Source organism: Rhamphochromis sp. 'chilingali' (genome assembly GCF_963969265.1).
Source record: "Rhamphochromis sp. 'chilingali' genome assembly, chromosome: 3".
Taxonomy (NCBI): Eukaryota; Metazoa; Chordata; class Actinopteri; order Cichliformes; family Cichlidae; genus Rhamphochromis; species Rhamphochromis sp. 'chilingali'.
The window spans coordinates 23,627,345-23,652,053 of record NC_137931.1 but is presented as its reverse complement, the minus strand read 5'-3'; the positions used below and the strand labels follow the sequence as shown (position 1 = coordinate 23,652,053).

The following is a 24,709-nucleotide window of genomic DNA, read 5'->3' as shown; positions in this document are numbered from 1 at the left end:
TAATTGAATGCCTGTGATTGCAGGATGGCCGGGGATCTCACTCTTTCTTGTGTGCTCTGCCTTCAAAGCAGCTCAGAAATCTTTTTAGGTGTTTTTGTGTGTGCATGCGTGTGTGTGTGCGCGCGCATGAAGTCATTTATCTTCCAGCTCCCCACCGCCCCGGCGTATTGCAATGTCGTCAGCTCACTCCATCTTCTTCTGCCTCCGCCGAGTGAACAATGTTGCAATGCAGTGAGCTTACGGGGCAAGAATGCGACAAACAGAATGGAATTGCTGCAGAAATTATTGCATTTGAGACCGCAAGGAATGTAGCAGAGACGGGCTGAAAGCAGACCATTTGTTCACAGCGGTTAGGGATGAGAAGCGGTGGGCGGTCGTGCTGAAAAACATGGAACCCCGGCTTATTTCAAGCAAATGCACTTTGTGTTTTTGGTGCATCCTGCAAAAAATCAGTAAAACAAACCGAATTTAAGGAGATATAGCACGAGAGATGAGGTTAATACAAGTGGCAGGGCTGCTCTTTGAGCCTCGGATGGGTGGCAGCGAAGGAATGCAGACTCTCTGAGGAGTGCCCTGCAGAGAGGGCAATGAAAAGCAGAGTGCTGGTGGTGGCTCGCGGCCGGCACAGAGAAGTATACTTGGCAGTGAAGCCGAGAGTCATGTGCCTCCATTTAAATGAGAAGGAAAGAGAGGCAGGGAAGGGGAGGGAGAGAAATACAGGCTGAGCTAAGAGGCTGGGGAGTCCGCCAAGCCAAGACACTTGAGGAATGCAGAAGCAGGCCTCTCTTTGCAGTAATGCCATTACTGCTGTCTGAGTCAGGCAAACAGCTCTTCCAGTCCAGTCAGCAAGTCTCGCAGCCAGTGTAAACACATGACAGGTAACACCTGAAAGCCAAGCAGAGAGAGGTGAATCCTGGGAAAGAAGCTCCTCTTTAAGAGCTTCCCAGCAGTATAGTGTTTCTCTTTTATATTCTGAGGAACCATCCATGTGTTTGCACATTTCTGTATGTGTGTGTGTGTGTGTGTGCAAGGGCGCGCTCTGTGTGGTGTGACTCCTCCGGCCCTGGCAGTTAGTTAATAAACGCAGGCCTGTCAACAGCTGCTGCTGATGTAATGTGGAACTTCTCCTCACTCTCCTTATCCTCCCGCCCCACCACGCCTCCCCAGCTCCCTCCTGCACCAGCACCAGCACCACCACCCTCCCTCCCTTCTATTTACAAGTCTCACTGGGTGTTGCTGCAGACTTCCAGAGCTGGCAGCACAGATAGTGTTGTGTGTTTGTGTGTGTGACTTCCCTCCTCCCCCCCCTCTGTGCAACACTTCCAGGGGAATTTACAACAGCATGTTTTCAGCTGCCATCAAAGAAAGGTCCACATCATCAGGTTGTCTTCCTAGCCAAAACACTCCTGACAGTCTGGGAGCTGCAGACCTGTTGAGTGGAGAGGATCCGGCTGGCGCAGAGTAAGTTTGGATTCCTGCTTGTTTGTCTTCTGACATTATGGGAAACTGAGCAGTTTAAACCTTCATTGGGCTAGCTGACTAATATCAGCTAGTGCCAATTTGATGTTTAACTCAATTTGTATTGTTTTCTCCTGTAGTAGTAATAGTAGCTCTGCAACATGAAAGTTTTTTATTTTGCTGTTTTTCAGTTGTTTTTATTCATTTAAATGGAACTCTTACTTTAAAACTCCAAGATTAATCCATGAAGCTGACAGTTGAGCTTTTATGGGCTAATTATAGTATTTACAGTAATGTTTCCTCTGTCTTATATTATGCAAATTAATGCAAAGTCTGTGGAAAGGTAGTTAAAATAGTTTTAAAAAGGCCAGTTAACTTGTAATTAGTACCTGAAACCCCAAAAATGTAAATGCTTTGTGATTTAGCTGGTTGTAAGAAGCAATTTCAAGATTTCAGAACAAAATTTAGCCAGCTATTTACTAAGCTAATTAGCTTTGTAAGTAAGCCCAGTTGAATCTGTGATTGCTATCCACTACTTATTTGCCACCCAGCATGTAGCCGTATTAGTAATTGGCTAATTTCTTCTTCTTCTTTTTTTCAAAATGAAATAAAAATAAATACACTTTTGAGAACTGCTTTTTGCTATTGGGAAGTCAAAATTTCAGGATAGCATCTTGCTACAAATGAGCTAGTCTATTAATTAGCCTATGCAATTAGCAACTAGGCTAGCTAATTTGTAGCTAGGATAATTAACTGAGCGAGGAATGTCAAGCTAAAATAAAAATGCTGTTTAGATCAAAACATGTTTAGTAACATTTTAGCAATGCGCTAATTGGCAAATCATTTAGCTAAAGAAAGAGCTAGTAAAGTTGTTTTTTACAATATTTTTTGTGATGTTTAAAAATATGAAATTACTGATATGTAAAATTGCTAGATGTTGGTGTGCAAATAGATATAAAGGCTTGTATTACTGTGTTTGTTTGTTTTTTAAATAAAACAATATCAAAGAGGTGGTTTAATTTAATTCTGAAATATTAAAATTGCTTGATTACAACTAGCTCAAGCAGATTTACAAAGAGTCTACATTTATTACAACTGTCATTTTAAAAAGCATTTTTATAATATATATTTGTGGAATTTATGTAACGTAAAGCAGACTAATCATTACTGTAAACAGCTCAAATTAGCCTAAAAACAAAAAGTGATAAACTCATAAAAAGACATGAATGTGTTTGGTTTTCACATCCTTCTTTGAGAGAAAATGCACATTGGAAAACATCCGCAAAGATAAACATGCACAAAAACGCTGTTGTTTCTCAAGCTGTCAGCAGAAGCCTGCTGATGAAATGCATGTGTTCAGTTTTTCAGCAAGCTGCCCATCGCATGATGCTCGCATACCAAGCTGAGAAGGGGGCACAGTTGTGTATTTTGATAACGCTTGGAAAATTCCTCTGCCCTCTCTTGGCATGCTGCATCACTACTGGGCCTTTGGAGAATATTTTTCTGGCTTTTTTTCTACCTGAAGCACTATCATGAGAGAGTTCAGTGGAGAGTCACGCTGCTGAAGCACGCTGCAAGTCCCCCAGCAGGATGTTCAGTTAACTTTTTTTTTTTTCCAGGATGTGTATGTAAAATGTCCTGGGATAATCGCAGGGAATTGCAGGGACTCCCCTCATGAACAGGATGACGACATTGTAGTCATTGTTTTTCTTTTTTCTCTCCAACAGACCTCCGACCCCTCCCTCCTTTTTTTTTAAACCCCCACATTAAATTGCCTGCTAAATACCACTGACTAAAGAGGGCAGACAGGTTCGGGCACAGTCTTTGTTACTGTAAGTGACTGAGAAAGACATCTCACTTGGCACAATTTTACTTAGGAAGTAATGAAAGCAAAGTACACGAGCTTTGTCAGTCTTCTCAGCCAAGCTCATCTTTAGTGAACAAGTAGGCTAAGTCAAATATTAATACAATCTTCAAAGAAGCATCCCGACTGTGAAGGCTTCATGCAAATTCTGTAAAATGTATCATTAAATGGTATGAATAAATAACATCACAATGTGGAGGACTCCACATTGAGACAGAACTGGAACAGAGCGAGTGAAAATATAAGCACAGCCCTGTTTAAAAATGCAGAACTAGGTGTCAAAAATCTGTCTGGTTATTGCACACCAAATGATTTACAAATGCCTCCGAGTTACAGCTTAAAAGCATAACGAGGAGCTCCGTTTGTTCCTTACTTATTAAATATACAGGATTGTTTTTTCTCCCTTAGTCACGCTGTCCTTGCCTGTGAGCGTTTGGCAGAAACGTGGCAGACAACTGCCAACATTTGCTGGTTCCAGCTTCTGAATATCCAAAATCTGCTCTAGATTACATCTGATAGAACTGAACACTTGTAAGCTATGGACTGTTGATTTATGAAACAAGAAGCTATTTTAGCCCATGGGATCTCAAAAGGTGGATTTCTTTCATCTTGTGTGCAAAATCTTATCAACTTATTGTGGAAAGAAGTTTTCATTTGGTCTTTACCAGGCATTATCTTGCGCACAAAATATGTATTTGTCATATGAATGAGTCATCTTACCCAAGTAATAATTTTATGTAAACTGGGATCTTACTGAGCTAGTGAAGTAGTGGTAGTTCCTCTTCTCACTCGAGTAGTCTGCCATAAACTCCCATGTTCAAATGCTAAATTGTACATTATTAAAAATCAGCTTCACAGCCTTACTGCTTTACTTTATACTGTAAGGTAAAGAGCCAACAATAATACAAGGAAAAGCCCAAAATCAGATGACCGCCTATCAGTAAGCACTTGGTAACAGTGGGAAGGAAAACCTCCCTTTTAATAGCAAAAAATCTCAGGCAGGACCAGACTGAGGCTACATCCACACTAATGCGTTTTTGTTTGAAAACGCATCATTTTCTCTCTGTTTTGCCCTCCCGTCCACACTGAGATGGTGTTTTCCCCAAGGAAAAACGCAGCGTTTGGAAAACGCTCTCGAAAACGGATACATTTCAAAACAGAGCTGTCCCATCGCAGTGTGGACACTCGAAAATGCAGACTTTGGAAAACGGTGACGCATGTTGGTCATGATGCAGTCATGTGACCACTTAACCCAAGTGGTAACATGCTTTGTCTTGCCATTTCGCCGCCACGGTTCAAAGAGCCGGAATGTAAATAAATGGCAGAGGGAAATGACACAGGTCGAGTTGTCTTGCGTTTCACGCATGCGCGGAACGGCAACGTCAGCGTTTTCGGCCGTTTTTGTGTGGACGCGGAACTCTTTGAAAACAACTGAAAACATGTTTTTCAGATGAAAATGCCGTTTTCAAATCTATCCGGGCTAGTGTGGACGTAGCCTGAGAGAGGGGCTGGTTGATCCAGCTGGATAACTGAGTAAGTGGAATGGCTTGAATGACAGATGTCCTGACCTGAGTCTGGTGGGGCTAGTCTGCTCTCTTTTTACTTTGGTAGAACAAAAAGATTGGAGGTTGGAGGTCAGGTTAGCGGAAAACAAATATGCCATACACACAAGTAACATTAATGAGTCCAAGGCTAAACACTACCTGGACTTTCATAATAGTAACTCTTCTACAGTACAAGCGATTGGAATTAACCACATTCCTCTTTCAATACGATGAAATAATTTACCAGGGCTCCATAACCAAAGGGAAGCTTTTTGGATTTATAAATTATAGGCCACTAAATATCCTGGCTTAAATGAGGACTTAGATGTTACTTCTTTTTTTTTTTTTTTTAATAAACTTTATTTGCCCTTGAAGATGCATTTAAATGATCTGCAGTGTATGGTGCTCTGAGGTGTTTTCTTGTCTGATTTGGACTGAATCTTGTGAATGTTTCTTGATATCTTTTTGGGCTCTTGCATTTAACCGGATTATTGAAGACTCATCCTATGGGTAAAGTTTTACTGGTGGAATTTTCCACTCTCACCCTAATTGGAAATTTGGCATGATCTAAAATATCGCCATGTTGGTGTCATTCGTACACCATCATAGTAATGTTGGTCCAGGATCAACATTGCAACTGACCTATGACAGCTGAGCATTAAGCTAGTATTAGCCTAATGCTATTAAAACTATCACTATCAAACCATTGATTGGTCAATTGCAATATTGATCATGGACCAACATTGTTGTGATCATACAGGAACAACATTAGCATGGGGATTTCAGATACACACTAGTGGAACACCGTTACAAAAGATTCAGTTTGTTCATTGTTGCTTGTTGGAGAAATGTGTTGGAGTTTTGGGTTGAATATGGCCATGCCATGAGAGTAAATGGATTTGGAGTTATGGGATATCCATACATCTAGTCACCGTGTATGTAGTGTTGGAGCTCCAAAATCTTACAGATATTGTGGCCACCTCAGAGGTTTGTACTTCAGTTTTGGTGAGTAAAATTCTACTGTTTTGTTAGTTGTAGATTGGTGACCAAGCTATAAATTATCTATATAAGGTAACTTCTGGCTCCAAAAACCAACGTGGGGGTGGCCAAAACGCTAACCTTGACGTATCAGAAAGTGGAGTCCAAAACCAGTGGGTGAGGTCATGGTGGCCATCTTTTGCACAGTCTGTGGGTGGTAGCAGGCAAAGCTGACATTTCCAGATGTCCTTCTCCCCACCAACACTTTACTGTTCGTCCTGGGAGATCCCGAGGTGCTCCCATGCCAGATGAGATATACATTCTCTTCAGTGTGCTCTTGGTCTAGCCTGGGGTTTCTTCCCAATTTCACAGAAAAACCTCCAAAGGGAGGCTCCCAGGAGGCATCCTAACCAGATGCTCCAACCACATCAGCTGTCTCTAAGCCAGCCACCCTACGAAGGAAACTCATTTTGGCTGCTAATTATTATTATTACTATTACTGTTACCCAGATCACATGGTCATAGGTAAGGGGTGGAACATAGATGGATAGTCCGGTACAACACCCACAGTGCTGATACTGGACAAGTCTGCTTTTAAAACCATTAAAACCCCCCAAATTACAAATTAACATGACATTCATGCTCACGAGGAGTGTCTGTAAACTACTGACCACAACTGTACATGTCAGTCAAAAACATGATTAGTATTTATGTTGCCCATAAGCAAAGTGTATTTATTAGTGTATTTATTAATAAATATAATTATTGTCACAAACCCACAAACTATTTTGTCTTGTGTGAAGATAGTACACAACATTGTAGCTGTGTCCCAAAATGCTGGATGCATCCTCCGGAGGCCGCATTTGAAGGCCGATTACGTCACAGCCAGGCGACGAAGGCTGTCCCAATTCGTCGACTCCTTCAAATGCGGCCGACAAATGCGTCCTTCATTTCCCCGAATTTGAAGGATGGGTCGGGTGTGTCCTTCGTGGCCCACCATATCCCAGAATTCATAGCACGGCCCAGCCAATTTCAGTTTCCAATAATGGCGGCCGCTACTAAGTTTTAAAATTACTCTTATTAATCTTTCTGGGTCACAAAATAAACTTTTAACATATTTTCAGACGAGAAAGTAGCTGTGTAAACTTCAAATATCAGCTCGGTTTATCAAGACATCGCATATTTGCAAAAGTGCGCCGATGTTTTCGGAGACGTCTGTTACCCACCCGCTCGATAGCAAGCCGGGGGGTTCAATGGTCACTCGAGCCGGCGAGAGCAGCGGACTCCCGGCTTCATCGTTTCAGACCCCGCTGTCTTTCGCTACTCAGGTTAAACATGATTTAAAAGTCACTCGGATAACTTAAAAATGTAATTGTTGGGCTTTTTTCTGTGTTTTATTTGTTCTGGAGTAAATTGGTTTGACTGAGATCAAAGTTATTAGATTATTAGATTAAATAAAACTTTATTAATCCATTGGGTGGGTTCTTCCTTGGTTTTCACACAGCTGAATAAACGTCAAACAGAAAACTGATTAAACAGAAGTATGAGATGGTCGAGAATAGGGATGGGTATCGTTTAGGTTTTATCCGATACCGGTGCCAAATCGGTACTTTTGAAACGGTGCCGGTGCTCAAACGGTGCTCAAACCGGTGCTTAAAGAATGGAGAACACAAAATTGGTCCAAAAACCTCTCATGTTCAGCTGCTTTTTGTAAAAATATAACAATGTTAGCGTTTTCTGCAGCTATGGGGCATATATGGTATCACTCTTGGCTGGAAGCAGTGCTTAAACAATGGAAAAAACACAAACTTTGTCCTAAACCTCTCATGTTTAACTGTTTTCCTCTTTTTCTTTGGTCATTTTAGCCTTTTTAGCCAGGGTGAAGGGAGCATCTGCCATCAAACAAGAGGACAGCTGCATGTAGCTATGATGATGTTTGCTAGTTCACCTTACATGCATTAATGTAATAACGTGGTTAGCCTACTCAACGTAAATTAGCTACTCACGCAGAGAAGAACGGCTGCTGCCACCATCATCTGTCATCATTTCTGCTACACTGGCAGGGCTAGGGGCCAGGACTCTCCTCTTCGTGTTTTTGGGGGATGTTGCATAACAGGCAACCCACCCGCAGTAGATGTGCTCGGTGTGAGGTCTCGCAGCAAGCTATCAAATACAACGCATTTCTGGGCTTTTAAAAAAAACGCTATGCGTCGCCAGGTGTTTCATCGGATTTGAGGTGTTACCTCCTTTGACAGTATCACAGTATCAGCTTAAAGCACTTGTTGCAGGCTGCTGAGTTTGCATATTTTGCTGTGAAGTACAACCAGACTTTTGACCGCTTCGCCTTGGACATTTTTAATCTGTAGCTCTGCTCTAACAGAACGTACGTACCTGGCCCCGCCTACTATCCTCGGAAACGTAAAATGATTGGCTAGAATCTAAAGTGTATCACAGCTCAGGAAAAAAAGCACCGAAAAAAAGCACCGAAATGTGCGCTGCTTTTCGGTCTGGTTACTACCGTTTATGTCAGAACCGGTGCCGACACCGGTACCCATCCCTAGTCGAGAATTTACGCCAGTGTCCTGTTATATTTTAGATAGCAAGGAGCAGACGGCCGAGTTTATTAAACTCCACCGAGACAGCGTTGACGCAAATCTGAAGGCTAGACCGTCCCATTTCACAGTCTCACACTTCCAGCCTTCTTGGTCTTCGAAGGACCCAGCCCACGTAGGCCGCGAAGGCCAAGTCCTCCGACGGATGCAGCCGACGTTTTGGGACACAGCTTATGACTAACCACACACTTTCAAAATTATTATGACACTTTAGGGCCTCCATATTAGTAAGGTAAATTGAAAATGAAAATAAACTGCAGCTCTAATCGAGTTTGTCTTCACTCGGCCTCGCCAGCTGTAGTCATTCTCACTGTGTTCAAAGGACGTAGGCTGTTTATTCAGTTATGCATAGGCTGTCCTTGTTCCTTTGCAATCATAATGACATTGAGAACTAAAGGCCTAAGCAAATAACCATGCTTTCCTGCACACAGTTATGCAGACATGTGCATTACAAATCCTTTCCATACCTTCAACACAAGCCCATAATTTTCTAATAATCTAGTTTAAGTGCCAGAAGGAGACACACATGCTCATGCCGCATAATCTCGGTGCTGATAAACATGCGCATGCTGAGACTGGCCTCCTCGTATAAGATTAAAATGAAAGAACATAATCATGGTTTCACAAGCAAGCATAAAGCGTATGCGAATCATCCCTCGCCTGGATTATCAGTATTCATTTTAAAGAGCGTGTTACATTGACCTGTTAGCCTTGGCAATAAGCCTCACATCTTCACACCCACATGATAAATACTCACCTCACTTAACCTGATTACCAGCACAGTCTAAACACTGATATACCGTGGCAGAGGCTATACAACATTTAGACAAAACATTCATTTTAATGATTGGTTTCCTTAGAGCATGACAGCAACAACAGGCCAGTGTAAAATACGGCCTATTGTTTGGGACCCTCAGACGCTGTAATTCCACGTTAGGTTGTGCCAACTGTACCGGGACACATGCAGAGGCAGGATGAGACAGGCCGGCCAGCAGAGGGACTCAAAACATCCGATCAGCACAGGCCATCTGTGCTGCTCTCTCTCCACACATTAAAAACCCCAAATCAGGCACTCGCATGCTTCAATTTTCTCCCCCATGAATGGAAAGTAATAGCAGCCCCCACTCCCAAAACGTTACCCTCCCACTGCAGCAAATTAAAAGCGAGGCTCAAACGTATAATCTTCTCCCCGGTCATTCATTCATTCATTCAGTCGCAGCGGACATGGCAGTCCGGATGGATCATTCAGAAGAAGAAGAAGAAGAAAAATAAAGAGAACTAGGCTGTGGACCGTAGGGGATGCCTCTGTGCTGACCCCGTTTCAGCCACCCCCCATCCTTAATTCAAGCCAGCGCACAGGGTACAGACACAAAAATGAATTGGTTCCTGGGGCAAAAGGGGGGTGCACCAATCAATGTCCAATCTCCCCTCACCACCACTACCATCCATTTTCAGGCCCTGGCACTTCCTGGCACCCCTGCCCCCCATTTTGGGGTATTGATCACAGAGTTCAGAGTTACCATTTGGCCAAGAGGCTTTTGTTTCCAAGACCTAAAGGTTTCCACTAATTATACAAAAAAGCCCCCATACTGCTAATCTTTGGCTCCAGATGGCCATTTAAATATAGGCTTACATGTATTTGCTCCACTATTTATCATATAATTTATTATATAACCCGTGACTAAACCACTTCATACTGTATACATAAAGGGAGGGGGAAATAATTTCCCATTGCTCAGTTAAATGTTTTGTTGCGCGAGTGCCAAAGTTCAGGCCACCCCCTGCTTAAACCAACCACGACAAGGACTTTCTTATTTGTGGCGAAGCGAGAATATGCGTGGGAGAATGCCTTACTATACTAGGTACAAAGGGCGGTATTGTCACTTGAGGCAGAGTGTGATCTCTGTAACACTTACGAATCAAAAGCCAGAGGGTGGAGCAACAGTGTTTCTTCAGGAGGTCCCTTTACTGTATGATTATTCAGCCCTGCAATAGAGTTAAGAGGGCCAGTAACAAAAAAAAAGCCAGTGACTGCAATAAATGCACAGCTGCCTAATTTATCCCACCTTACAAAAGAACAGTATCAAACCGGAGCCATGACGATCCATATTCATGGACAATCTGGGCTTGTTATTGCCATTTATCCACGAGGCTGTTTTCTGTACAGCGATCTCTCAATGGGTTTAAGTGTTATCATTAAGCTGTTATCCCCTCACATTATCCCTGTTGTAGTTTCAGAGCTGTCTGGGGCTCTGTGACTTCAGCTGGGTCCTCTCTTGTTCCTGGAGCAGATGTTAAAAAACGACTCCCACCTCAAACAACCCCCATTTTGTGTTGTACACAAACACACACACACCATCCTGCCTTTCCTCCCTCCTTCCCTCACCCTGGCATCTAATTAGGCCTACAGCACAAAGACTCCCAGATGTCAGCGTCCTCCTGGCCTCCTTTGATTATATCCTTTCCATCCCACTGCCTTGGTTGCCGACTGGCTGGGGGCCGTGTGGACTATAGGCGTTGACGCGTGTCACTTTGCGTAGGTCAACACTAGTCCAGTTTAACATATCAGTAATTGCTTTAGGTGTAAATCACGGGGAATGAGGAGGGAGGCGGGACAGTTGCAGAGAGGCCCCTGGATTGTCATAAATGCTTGCAAAGTGGTGTCAGTTCTTGGAATATGAAGTATAACTTCAGCTAAACGCAGGAGAAAATCACATTATGTAGATGGAGACTGAGTTACTCTAATGTCTGTATCTCTAATAGCTCGTCCAAAACTACTGTTTGTCAATCCATATTTAAAAGAGCATTCATCATGGCCAACAGACCCCAAGTGTTTCATTTCCTTTAAAACCAAGCAACCGAGAAATACGAACGATCGGTCGACAGTCAACAAGTCTGTCGTCTGAGGAAAATTGGCCATGGCTTTGACTTTTACAGACGGCGGCCACGGCCGTAACTTTCAGCAGCAATCAGATTTCCATGCTTCCATGAGCACCACATCTGCCCAGTGAATGCTTAATGGATGAGATATTGATTAGTTCTTTACTGTAGAGCCCAGGATTACACTCTATCATCGAGGCTTGGAAGTATTTCACACTTCATCGCCAACTATTATTCTTTAAGAAGTGCCGACGAAACAAACCAAAGCAATTACAGACTAACTCGTCTTCCTTGTGATAGCTGTGTAATGCTGTAAAATCTAGATCACACAAACAGAAAACATATCCTGTCACAGCCTCATCAAAGCAGCTTGTTCTGTTCACACATTTAAAGAAAAGGAGTGACAGAGGAATGTCTGACAATGCAAGTTGCGTGAGTAAGGGGTCTTAGTTGCGGGCCGTATCATAAAACCTTACCTGAACGAATTTCCACTGTTGATACATGAACCTGTTGTTATGTAGCACTTTTTCACTACAAGCCCCACAATCACACACACACACACATCCCTACAAGAGCTTACAAGTTTAGTGTGATTTGCCTTTGCTTTGCAAACTTGCAGTGTTGCTCAACTGTTTTGATCAAAGCCAAAAATTGTCGTGATACATGCTCAATCATGCAGGTGACGAAATACCAGAAAGTTGATTCTGTTTATCTGGACGTAGCGCTTTCTGTGGGAGAAAGGCTTCGTCACTCATCCAAGTGACTTCTTCAGTCTCAGCTGCCTGCAGGTTTCTCCAACCTTATAAACAGTACTTTTGCGTAATGACTGAAACTAGAGCCATTGAATGAACACTGGGCTTTGAGGTCAGTTACATGATCATTGATATGCAAACGCTCATGACAATTGATCAATGACCATGAGTACCATTCACAGAGAGTTGGGGAATGGCTGCAATCACAACATTGTCAGATGGTGAAAGATGTACTCTTAAGCCCCCTCCTCAGTTCAGAGATGATTGTCCCCCTTTCACATAAATGGTCTTGATGACTTCCCACTCAAACCCGCATTCCTGTCCACGATGTACATGTCCTCATCGCTTAAAAGGTTTCCACTGGCTTTTAAGTGTAAGTAAGAAGCCAGAAAATGATCTAGACTAAATTCAGTTAATTGTACAGCCCCTGACTTGTGTTTATGTGCTTAACTTTATAACTGTATATATTGTAACAATGTTCCACTTTCTCTTGTTATCAGTGTTAAATATGCTTTTTTGATCCATTTTGTTCTCTGAGCTGTTACTGAATGTTACCTGGTACTAAGGGCAACTGACAGCACTAAGACAAAACATCATTCGGTTTGTTCAAATGTCAAAGGTAGCAGTGTTCCAGTGTTTTATTGCCTGCCTTTATCTCAATGTCCCTGATATGTGGCTTGTAAGGTGTTTGTTTCATCTTAATCACTTCCCATCGATCCACTGCCTCATCCCTCACACTGTACACCCAAAGGAAAATGCCATCCATGGTTTCTTTGTTGGGTCTGTGTAATCAAGCGCTGTCCTGTAATCCATTTTAATCATTTACTCTCAATTTCCTATAACCCCCTATCTCTGAATCCAAGGGAAGATTTACTTCCTCTCCTAATCTCCAGGAGAAAATAGACCAAACTAAAATGCATGCTAAACATAGACCATCATTTCATCTGTTGCAAAACACTTTCACAATTAGTCATCACAAAGCCAGAGTAAGTGAGACGGTCAGGAGTCTGATGTTTCTGTGTCATTAAAGACAGAGCATTTCACATCCTGTTTGCTGATTAGAGAAATTCCCGCTACACTTGATTGCCCAGGGCTGTTCAGAAATAGGGCAGAAAGGGACAGTATCATGTTTCAAAATATAAGATCAGATCTGGATGAAAAGGCAGCGGCTGATCCTGATGTTTCATGTCGATAAGTTTGGACTTAACAGATTGGCAGTGGATGGAACATGTCATGTTGATGTGTGGGCATATTTGACAAGTGCAGTCATGCTGCTGAAGCTTTAGACAGGGTGTAACGGATAGCGCCTGCAGTGGATGCAAAAGGGTTTGTTTGTTGCATAAGTAGGTTTGTGAGGAGGGTAAGCACATATCACCTAAACTCTGAACCTAGTAAATCGTGATACAGAGCAGGACTGTAGATTTACCTTATAAATTTCATAAATGCCTTTTCCAAGTTCTGCCTATTCTGAACTTCTCAAGTATGATATTAACTATGATCTAAACCAAATCCACCATGTAAAAGGTAGACTTAACAATTGTGTCACCACTTTTCAGCTACTTCTGAGGTTTTGAGTTGAACCTTTTAGCTATCAGCTATTTGATTGAAAACCAAGGACACTGCATGCTCACAGAATTGGAAAGCAGCTTGTTTAACACAGGGTGGCCATATTACAAGGCCTCAGTCATTTGGCGACCTCTGTTTGCAATGGAAAAATGTGAATTTCCTAACCAGTAGGTGAGTGGTTGCTCAAGATTGCTGGCATGAAACTGGTCACAAAGAGGTACACAGGGTTTTCCCCAGTTGTAGCTGATTTGGTCAGTAATTGTAAACCTTATTAAATGCTAAATTATCTAAACCATATCAGAGTTGCAGTCACTGTGGGCATAGAAAAGATGGGCATAGAAAAGATGAATGCAACCTGAAACCAGGATCCAATTTTCCTAATGGGCAGCAGGGGGCAACTCCTGGCTGGAAAAAGAAGTCATGTTGCATAAAGGTCTATGAGAAAACAACCCTACTTCTCACATTATTTATGGCCTCAGCAAAGACTTTCCTTATTAGCTAATAGGTAGTGATAAAGCCTAATCTTTAATAATAGAATTAATATAATTAATACAGTTAATTAGTAGGTTCTTGCAATTGCCTCTAGATTGTATGTAAGAAACTAACTTGTCTGCAAATACACTTATCATAGTTTTGCCAATGCTTGGCAAGTAAATGGTGAGCATTTAAAGACAAGTTGGTGTCATTCATGCAAACTATGGGTAACCTTGAAAATCAGTTTGCAATTAAAGCAATCACAAGGTTTTTGCTGCAACACCCTCTTTGGGACCGATTTCAGCTAGCAAAAGCTACCTCCAGTAACTAGTCACCAACCGGTTGAAGAACACACATTTTTCTTAAGTGATTATATTTTGCTGGGGGGTTGCCAACTGGTGTTTAGGCCTGTGAGACAGATGGCTAAGAGGGTTTTTTTTTTTTTTTAAATAAATGAGACTGTAGATCTAGATCTAAATGAGATTTAGATCTATCACTGCAGACTAATAACTAATAAGGAAAGTGCGTCATAGCCACATTTAATGCTAACCATTTTTTTTTACATGAAATGCAATCCACATAATTACCTGTATTCTTTAGTTTAATTTCAACCTTTGCCTTAACTACATAACATTAGAGCAAGTTGAGTTGCACTGACATTGTCTCTGACCCCGAGGCATCCAACAGCTGACCTTTGACCACATGCTCACCAATGAGGAAGTGGTATACTTACTCTGTACACCACCGCAGTGAGTGTAAAACCGTAGTTCTTTGTAAAGGAGTAGTATGCGTGAAGTGAAGTGTTTATCTTCTGCTGTGGCCTCAGTCAGGCCAGGTCGGACTGGTTCCCAGCGCTGTTTGGAGAGGCCTAGAAAAACAAAGAGCTGTAGATTGGGGTTTGGGGTTGGGGTAGAGGGTGGGATGCCTGGGTGACGCCGAGAGCAAGCGGTAAGACACGGCTAACAGGAACACTGTGATCCCAGTGTCCTGTCAGCTTTTGGCTGAAAGTACGGCAACAGAGACCGAATGAAGCGTTACACAAATAAGGGGGAAGGGATAGTGTGTGACTGGACTGTGCAGCTCCTAACTTGGACTTTGATCTCACTGTAAAAGGTGAAAGCCCTCGTAACAGCGGAAATACGACCCACCTGATATGAGGTTTTCCTTGTTGACTTTTTCACTGTCCTTTTGTCCTCCACTCCGCCCCTTTCCCCTCCCTGAAGGACTGTCCAGGTGTATGGATCACTGCAGGGCAGCGGAAGCATGAACAGACAGCTGGAGAGGAGAGAACAGTTAAAGAGATTGTCTCTTGACAGCAACATACTGGTAAGTCATTCCTAAACACCGTCAGTGTGTTATTTTGTTAGACTATTAACTCGGTCAGGAAGTGGACAGTATTTATTGGCTATTGCCTAAGATTATAGTGGTAATTCACATGAAATAAATATTTTTTGCTGATATTTCAATTTTCAAAGCAGTGGCTGCTTTTTCCTTTAATCGCACTGTTAAACCTTTGTGAGTGAGTTTTGTGTGGGTATTGCTTTTGGGACCATGCTACCATTGCTTGTGGTTTTTTTGGACTGCATTTCCCACGAAGCAGTTGGCGGTGCTCATGGTAAATACCTGCTCTGTTTTTGTTTATTCAATCTGGTGGGAATGAAAAATGTTTCATTTCCTGTCTTCAAATCTTTCCCATTCATGACCCTCTTTTATTCACTGTTGAGCACAAAAATGTGATGTTAAGCCTTTTACAGACTGAGATTAATTAGCTTGCAAGAATGTCAAAGCTACACCGAGATTTAATTTTTTCCCCCAAGTGCATAAACACACCCACGTGTCAAACAGAAGTGAGAAAGGACAGTCTGCCATGACTGTTTGTGAAACACTCTTTGCCCACCGGTGACTGACAGGCTTATCTTTATGCCGGGCCGCTCTTGCAAATCACAGGAGTGGAAACTTGTTTTGTCTCAGGGTTAACTGAAGGTGAATCTGCTCGAAAGAGCCTCTTTGGAATGTCAAGTGCAGCCTTTAACTGCCTGCTGTGTTGTGTCTGCATGGGAGAAGAGAAGCTTACCCCCCCTTCCCTTCGGTGCATACAGTACGGTCACTGCGCAGGAAATAATAAATCAAAGAGTCTTAAAATAGCATGAAGATATAGGAAGTGATGAAGTCATCAAGAACACGTTTGTTGCAAATGAAATGGCAAATGTTTAAAGCTGCAGTTTGTCCATGTGACTAACCAATTAAACAAAAAACAAACCCCGAAACGCTGTAAAGCCGTTAAATAACGTATGCATGCTTATGCTGCAGGTCAGGGGTTTAATTTGTAGTTTGTTGCCTGCGTTACAGACCATCAGTCTCTAAAGAAGTCGAAACATGTTTACACACTCTATTGACTTGACCTGACTTTATAGCTTTCTGCTGACCTTTCTTTACCTACTCCTGACCTGCAAGAGAGCCTCAGTCCTTAGAGTCCGTACAGGAGAAACCAGTGAACATGCTATTGATTTCTGTAATTTTACAGTCTTTTCTTTGGACGACAAGAAATGGTGAAAGTGTAAACAGAAATAAGTAGAATTTAAGTAAATATAAATACACCCTGGAAGAAAGAAAAGTTTATTTATACGTCTTTATGTATGCGTCTGTTACTTTGGGGACAAACTTAAATTAAACCAAACTGTTCTCACCTGTTAAGGAGTTGAGGTGTGAAATACATCCTAGACCCCTGAAGGTTCTTATCTATATCACATATTGTGATGTGTGCCACCTGCCACTCTTAAATTACAAATTTTGGTGTTTAGGCACCTACAAAACCTTATAAAAGCGTTGCATCACTTCATGATAGTAATATCTAATTTATATCTAATTTATATATGCAAAACTTGACTTATGTATGACATTTTGTAACATTGTCATGTTACCTAGCAACCACCTGCCAATGGGCTAAAATGACCCTTTATTAGTGTTTGTGCAACTATAAAACCTTATAAAAGTGTTGTGTTTAACTTCACAATAATAAAATCGAATTCATATGCTCAAAACTTGGCTTATGTATGATATATTTTAATGTCAACATGTTGCCTAGCAACCACCTAGCAACGGACTAAAATGACCCTTTTAGTGTTTATGCACTTATGCTCACTGTTAGTAGCATCTAAATATAGAAAAATGGAAATTAATACTTAAGACAATAATAAAAAAGAAAAGAAAAATATTTAGAAATGTAAAAAATAGAGGAGAATTTAAAAAGAAATTGAATGGAATAAGTGATAAATAAAAAATTGATAGAAATAATTAGAGAAATGTACATAGATTGATAAAGAAATAAATAAAATTGAGAATTAAACAAACAAAATATTGTAAGAATATAGAAATAAATGGGAAATGCATAAGTAACTAAAAATAAATAAATAAATGAATAAACTTTGAAAGAAACAATATAGCCTGGAATAAATGTAGAAGTATAGAAAAAAAACCTTAATAAAAGTTACAGAAATGAAATTATGAGATGAATAATTCCTTTTTTCAAAAAATTATATTTATGCCAAACTAAACTAAATGGCCCTCCATACTTTTTATCTGTCCATGAATACATCTAACACGACGTTACATAACAGTCGGTGTTTTAACCCCAGCAGCACCTTTACAGTCACTTCACATCCAGATGTCCACAGTCACTGTCCTCACTGAATCGTTGTTGCTAATCAAGGAAATGCAGGAAAATCTGTGACTGAAAGAATGTGATATACAACAATGTAAATTAGACAATTAAGAAAAAGTAGCTCCTCAGAAAACGGTCTTGATTTTCTCTGGCATTAACCTTTGAGTCTGTCAGTAATTTACTTCTTAAACTGAGAGTTGAGGATGTCGAAGATTCACTGTGGTGACACACTTAAATCCTCTTAGGAAGGCGAGACACTTCCTGGTTTATCATTTATTCACCGCGGTTTAGCTTTGTGAATATGTAACTTCCTTTGACACAGCACACGATGACTGGATGATGTCTGTTTTTCGCTGAACGTGTGATCCTTAGAGAACTTCCAGACGTGCCGATACGGGCTGATGTGAGACACACTGTGGCTTTAATTGCTTAAATTGGACACACAGCGGCCTGGTTTACTGTGAGCCTGAATCTGGGTCATGTTTGTGATATGGCTTTATGATTCAACATGCTCACATTTGCCCACTCAACTATCCATGCATGCATTTTTTTCTCTCCCTTTTCCCACTTTCTCCTTTTTTTTATTAAATATATCGGCTTCTTTCTGCCTTTGGTATGTTGTTAATTTCACTCTCACTTTGTGTCTTTGTTTTCTCCTATTGGTTTCCTTCTTTCCAACTCAACTATTTTCTTCTCTCTCTAATGATTTATTCCTACTCAGGGCAGCAGGAGCAGAAGGAGCACTGGGTTGCTTTAGTAGTGGGACATGTAGACGCCTGGAGCATTTTTGGTAAATGTCCAGTGTAGATCTGGTGGCAGTTTGCAGCAGATTTGATTCCATGCCATGAAAAGTGGAGCAAATCTTGAAGTTGAAGAAGAGGGTTATTATGTCGCTCAATACTCCAATATGCACATATTGCACGTTGCTATTGACCGTGCCGTCATGCCTTTAGTTAAATGAGGCTTTGTTCGACCGAAAGTCAGTCAGTTCGAGGCCGACCTGCGTCTTTATCCTTCCAGTGCTTGATGCGGGACATGTTGTCCATGGCCCTTGTGGCCCAGCTGGCCCTGGCACAGATAAACCCACTAAGTCCTGTAAACACTCCTTTTCCTGGGAGGATATGAGGCTCCGATACATTTATTTTTTCAGGCATCTGAGAAAACACAAGAGGCGGTTTCTGACATTCCGTCAGACGACAGGCATGAGCGTTCATGCCCTCGTTTTCCTTCTGTGTCACTTGAAAAATCAGGCTCTGCTGGTTGTGTGACTGCAGATTAATCCCAGAGAGATGACCAGTAGTTGTCCCCTTTATGTAAGATTACACCCATGTTTCATGCAGAAAGTAGCTTGAGTTTCATGGCCTGCTGTGATGATGAAATGTATTTTCCACTTGAGGGACGCCCCCGAAGGCTTTTTCAGTTCACACTAGCAACACAAAAATGAAGACAAAATGCCATATGTCAGCTGAGGAACAGGTAAAATATTTATGTCTGCTCCTCTTGGATGGATTACATGGCCTAGCTTCTGTCAATGTGGGTAATTTGGCAATCAGAGGGCTTGAATGTCAGTTACATATGCGCCGTGTTTCCTCATTGTACTCATGTTCCTGAGTTTGTTTGCTGAAAGCTGTCCAGAGCTCGAGCTTTTCCGTCTTTCTGATTATGTTTGTGTTTGATGTATTGTAAATGCATGTGCAGGGAGTGGAGTCTTAGTCATTGTTATCAGCATTTTATTCATGTAACAGTCTGGGTTGGACTATATAATCTGCATCAGGTTATGTAGCTCAGTGATGGCCCAGAGTTGCAGCAGCAGCTCTCGCGAGTAACTGGGGCAACATTTGAATTACATAACAGCTGTGTTGCTGGGTTGATTCTGTGCTTCTATTTATTTTTATCATTTGATGCCCGCCTGCGGAGGAGACTCTCTTCGTCATGCTGGGACGTGCACGGTGAGCCCGACGGCCGTGGACGGTCCGTGAGCTGCTGCTGCTATCTGCAGCCAGCCAGCTTTAAGTAGGTCATCACAGAACCTCAGTCAGAGGTCTATCCAACACAGTGGAGTCTAACACACTGGTGTGGTTCATTATCATGTCTGAGGATTGAGGTGCTGAAAATAAGATTGTGTTTGATGATGTTTCAGGACTCATACCTGTGTATCCTTTGGGGTGCAAGGTTTCATTTTAGGGTGCTGAACAGCGACCAGATGTGACCATCATTAGTGGAAAGGTGAACTGAGGAATTAGTGTTAAGTCACTGCAAACACACTCACAAAAGCTCGAGCAAAGACAACTAACTGCACATCAGTTATGTTATTTGTCAGATAACTGCATTAAACTTACTCTAAAAGAAACCAACACGACAAACAAGGTTGAAAAGTCCTGTTCAGTTAATTCAATTAGCTGAGGGGATGTGTAGCAGACAGCTAGCAGCTTACACATCCATCACTCAAAATGCCCATACCTCCATTAATGTATAACCATAATAACACTTAAACGGTTGAGTCATAAGCAAACTCACACCTTGTGCAGCTGCATGAATGTACAAATGACCTATGGAGAACAAAACTGTTTGTACCAGGCTGTAAACATAATTATTTCTGCTGTAAAGCTGAGCATTTTAATGTGGTAATCTGTGAGGACTGACTTGCTTTTGAAACGAGGCTAAAGGGCCCCCCTCCGCTTTTTTTTTTTGCATCTTTTGGCACATATGCATTGGTTTTATTTTTCCATTCTTCACCCAGGAGTTGCTGCTTGTTGTACACCATTAATGTTGCATTTTATCTCAATTAAAAACACACAAATGAAAAACTTTTACAGTTCAGGTGAGTTTAGGATATATTTAGTAAGTGTGCAGCACAGATATGTTCCTTCAATTAAAGTCTGTGAATCTGGCTTTAAACGGGATTCATTCAAAAGGAAGCTCCAAATGTGCTGGAGGTTATCAGCCGATGCAAATCTATTCCTGATCTGGTTCCAGTCATTCTTTGGTGAAAGTGCCCCACCTGAATTGCTGTCATCACAGCGGTGATTGCTTCTGCTCAGCAGTGTACACAAACTTCATCTAAAGTGGGAATGTAGAGAACACTCAATGTACACTCAATGTCATTTACCCTTACCTGAATACTGTATATTGTATATTGCATAGCTTTCTTGTTAAATTGTATTGTATTTATTTAAATTTTTACTTTTTAATTATTTTATTTGCATTTTTTAATCACTCTCTTATATTTAAATGTTCATTTGCTATTTCATCTAGGGTTTGAGAGTAACGAAATTTCTATTCTCTGTATGTCCTGTACATGTGGCAGAATTGACAAATAAAGTTGACTTTGACTTTGACTTTGAAAATACTTGGCAGATTGCTTGGAGCTTTGCCCGCTCTCACACCTATGTGCACCTGGTCTCACTGTTGAATTGTTTTTTGGAAACAACACAGACCTTGTATATTCAGCCTGAGATGAAAGGCCAAATTGAATCAACAGCACATGTATGTAATCACTACCTCATAGCATTGAGCCCTAGTTTTAACTGGTTAACCTCTTGACATTCATGGGAAACCATCTGGTTTGGACTTGAGGGAGTAGGGGATTGCATATAAAAGATGGATATAGAAATTAAGAATTGAAGTGTTTTAAACCTGTAGTATTTCTAATTTTCATCAGGGGAAGAATGATGGTATAGGAATCTAAGACAAAATCACTACTTTTCACTTCCTTTCCATATGTTCCTTGTGAGTTTGTGGTCTCAATCGCTCATTTCAAGTCCTATTTCATAAAACATGTTGTTAGATACAGTCAGTGAAGTCAGGGCTCTTTAACGTGCATAATAATGAGCTGCTAACTGAGGCTAACAGCAGCTAACAGAGGCTAGCAGCCGCTAACAGAGGCTAACACAGACAAAAGCAGCAGCACATACCAACAGAAAAGTTAATTATATCTTCAGCAACTCACCTTCGTTTCACTGTCAACGGTGAAAAGTGAGCTTCACTGACTCATCTACTCATATCAGACTCCTTTCACAAGTTTTACAGCCTCCTCCAAAGTAAATAGATGTGAACACCCGGCTGAGGTAAAGAGCGAATTGACACCTTAAACTCACTACAGATGAATAGTGGTTGTATGGTAGGAGTCTGCACTTGAATTGGGTTGGGTAAGAAAGTTGACTGCAATCTCCAAGTCACATCTACTGGTGAGATTTTACACAATGTACCTTTAATTTTGTAAGCCATGGTCCTATTTAGCGTGAAATAGAAGATAAATCTGGGTATGCTTTTGTTTGTGCAATATCCCCAGGTTCTCCGTCAGGTACATCCTGAGCTCGTCACATCAACATGATAGTGAGGGCCAAATGCTCAGCTTTTGCAAGACATGTGTTGACAAGTAGCATCTAGTTTCTGAAAATGTGCTTATTTTTCCATTTATTATAATTTATTTACAACCCAACCCTATCTATAGGAGGTCGCTACCAAACTGGTGCTTATTAAAGAAGAGATTTACAGGAACATCACAATGGACCTGACCCCTGACATGCTCAACACTGCCAAAAATGCACTTCAGTATCATTGTCTTCTTTGCTTTGTTTTAGTGCATGTCTGCAGAAATTGCTTAAAGCCAATTCTCTTCCTCACTTGTACCCAAACAAAAGACCCTCATGTGCTTCTGTCTAAAATGTAGTGTCTAATGCATTTCCTAAAACAGTGAAGTAATAGCCAAGGATGTCTAAACTGGTGAGAGCATGTCCCTGTTTTCTCTTCCACACTCTTTTCCCTGCCAGCATTTATGATGTGCGCAGCAGTGCAATCATGCTCGGAGATAATTGATAACAAAAGGCCAAATTGAAAACACTCCGCAGGGGAGGGTTAATAATCAAGTGCTCCACATTACTGATTAAACGCTTGCTACATAGTTGTGAGTTGTATTGAGTAAACAGCATGTGGTAGTGCTTTCCTGTTTATCTCCAAAGTATTTGGATTTTAGCTAAATCCCCCTGGCTTTTGTCAAGCCGCCTCCTCGTATAAAGTGTTTTACGTGCTGATTTGCTGCCATGTTGTTGTATTGGCCTGTTTCGTTGGCTCATTCCCCAACGGCGAAAATAAGACAATAAAACTGTCCCAAAACAAACCCCAAAACAGACAAATTAGTTTGGTTTATGCTAAATTTAAGTGCAAATGAATTAGATGGCATGCCAGCGTGGAGTCCGCTAGGCAAGACTGGATTTCCTCTCCTTCTTCCCCCCTCATCCTATTATAGCTGGTTGTTACAATGCAGAATGGAGACATAAAACTAAGCAGGGGAGCAGGCTTTTTAGCTGGATGGGAAGAAATGCTCAGTCTAATCTGATTGGCTCCCACATCGTCAGGCGGACAAATGGAGAGGTTTGATATTATTACTGAGCAGCTCAAACTAATTGAGTGTAATTATACAGTAGAAATCCACCGACAATGCCGTCCCCAGCGTGGGCCTCGTTCTCACGCCATGTGTATTACAGGGTGCCAGGCTCATGGGACGAGTGCTCACTTAGTGCTCACTTAGTCTGTCAGCTTGATTCTTGAGTAACTGGTGTAAAGTGTGGTTCTGAAGCCCAGGCTGATTGGACATTTTGGGTGGGAGCCAGTTACATAAAAAAGATTTCTTCTCGGACTGGAAAGCTCCTTTCTCTCAGAGTCTCACACACTTTACCTTGAGTGCTTAAATGAAGTTTCTCGGCAGGGGTGTACCAGCCTCCGGCTGGGTCTCTGACAGCTTCCTCAGCTGCCAGGTGACATACCGTGCATACCTGGGCTCACCGCGTGGGTAGCCACGGGGCCGCAGGGTGTGGGAAGCCAGCAAACTCCGAGACACTCGTCAAGTTTGAGAGACTGAAGTAGCGGCGTTTTTCTGCTCTTGTCTCATGGGAACGTCTCTGCTCTCATGTGCCTGATGATGAGCGATTACAACCTTGCCATTTCCCTAGACTCCAGTCTGAAATCCAGAGGTTTCCCCCATATTCCACCACACGCTGTGGATAAGACTAAACAGCCTCCATCTGCCTGTAAAATTGGTTTAATAATTATTATCGTCTGGTTTTCCAACCTCCAAGTTACAAGAATATTAATGTTAATAGATAGCTTATGTTTTTATTAAAGCAATTATTTAATATTTTGTGGATAGTCATTATAACATCAGGGTCTCTTTTTTCATCATATACAAAAAAAACCCATATACCGTTTCAAATCTGACAGATAATTCACAAAGACACGTTATACATTTTGATAACCCAAAAAAGAATGTCTAAGTGTGGTTGTAGATAAATAAGTATAAAAGTGAGTCTGGTATCCTCATCTGGCGTCCTAAATCAACAGTTTCAGTTTCATGACTGCAAATGGTTTGAATATGGATAGTAGGCTGGATACTCTTGAGTAACCTAGTGCAAGGCATACACTTAGGGGCCTGCACTTAGGAATAGGCGAACAGTGATGTAGCCGGGCTGTTAAATGACTTTGTGGCACTGGCAGATTAAAAAAAAAAACATGGTTGGAGACTGTTGGATCGTGTGCATTGAACTCGAAATCTTGTTCATATTTGAAATGGCTGCTTCCAAGCAACCCTGATGTATGAACATGGTGATAAAACAGAACGAGACAGTCTTTCTGCTGTCGGTTTGTGATTTAATGGGGTCAAGTCGGAAATTACTTGACAATCTGTTTGTAATAATATGGCAAAGGTTGCAAATCTGTTGCTGTCTACAGACAGAGAAATTCGTATTAAACAGAAACTTACATTAACTACTTACAATCACAGTCCAGCCAAAACCTCATAGATTTGAAACAGAAATGCAGAAATTCCTCAATAAATAGTAATCTAGTTGGAATTTTATACATGGCTCAGCAATCTTGCTTTTATTTTGGAAAACAATCAGAATACAACTACTTGGCAACAATCT

The 24,709-nt window shown here is 41.4% G+C and overlaps 1 protein-coding gene across 4 annotated transcripts in view; it reads left to right on the top strand.

Annotated features, from left to right (window-relative positions):
- The first annotated feature begins 1,327 nt into the window (after positions 1 to 1,327).
- The window catches only part of LOC308393645 (nck-associated protein 5-like), a 201,243-nt gene continuing 177,861 nt past the window's right edge, over positions 1,328 to 24,709 (top strand). For all 4 annotated transcript variants that reach the window (XM_080877593.1, XM_080877594.1, XM_080877587.1 and 1 more), the window contains exons 1-2: positions 1,328 to 1,461; positions 15,352 to 15,454. In XM_080877593.1, the coding sequence (XP_080733719.1) occupies positions 1,343 to 1,461; positions 15,352 to 15,454 (222 nt within the window). In that variant the 5' untranslated portion in view covers positions 1,328 to 1,342. The remainder of the gene's footprint in view (positions 1,462 to 15,351; positions 15,455 to 24,709) is intronic.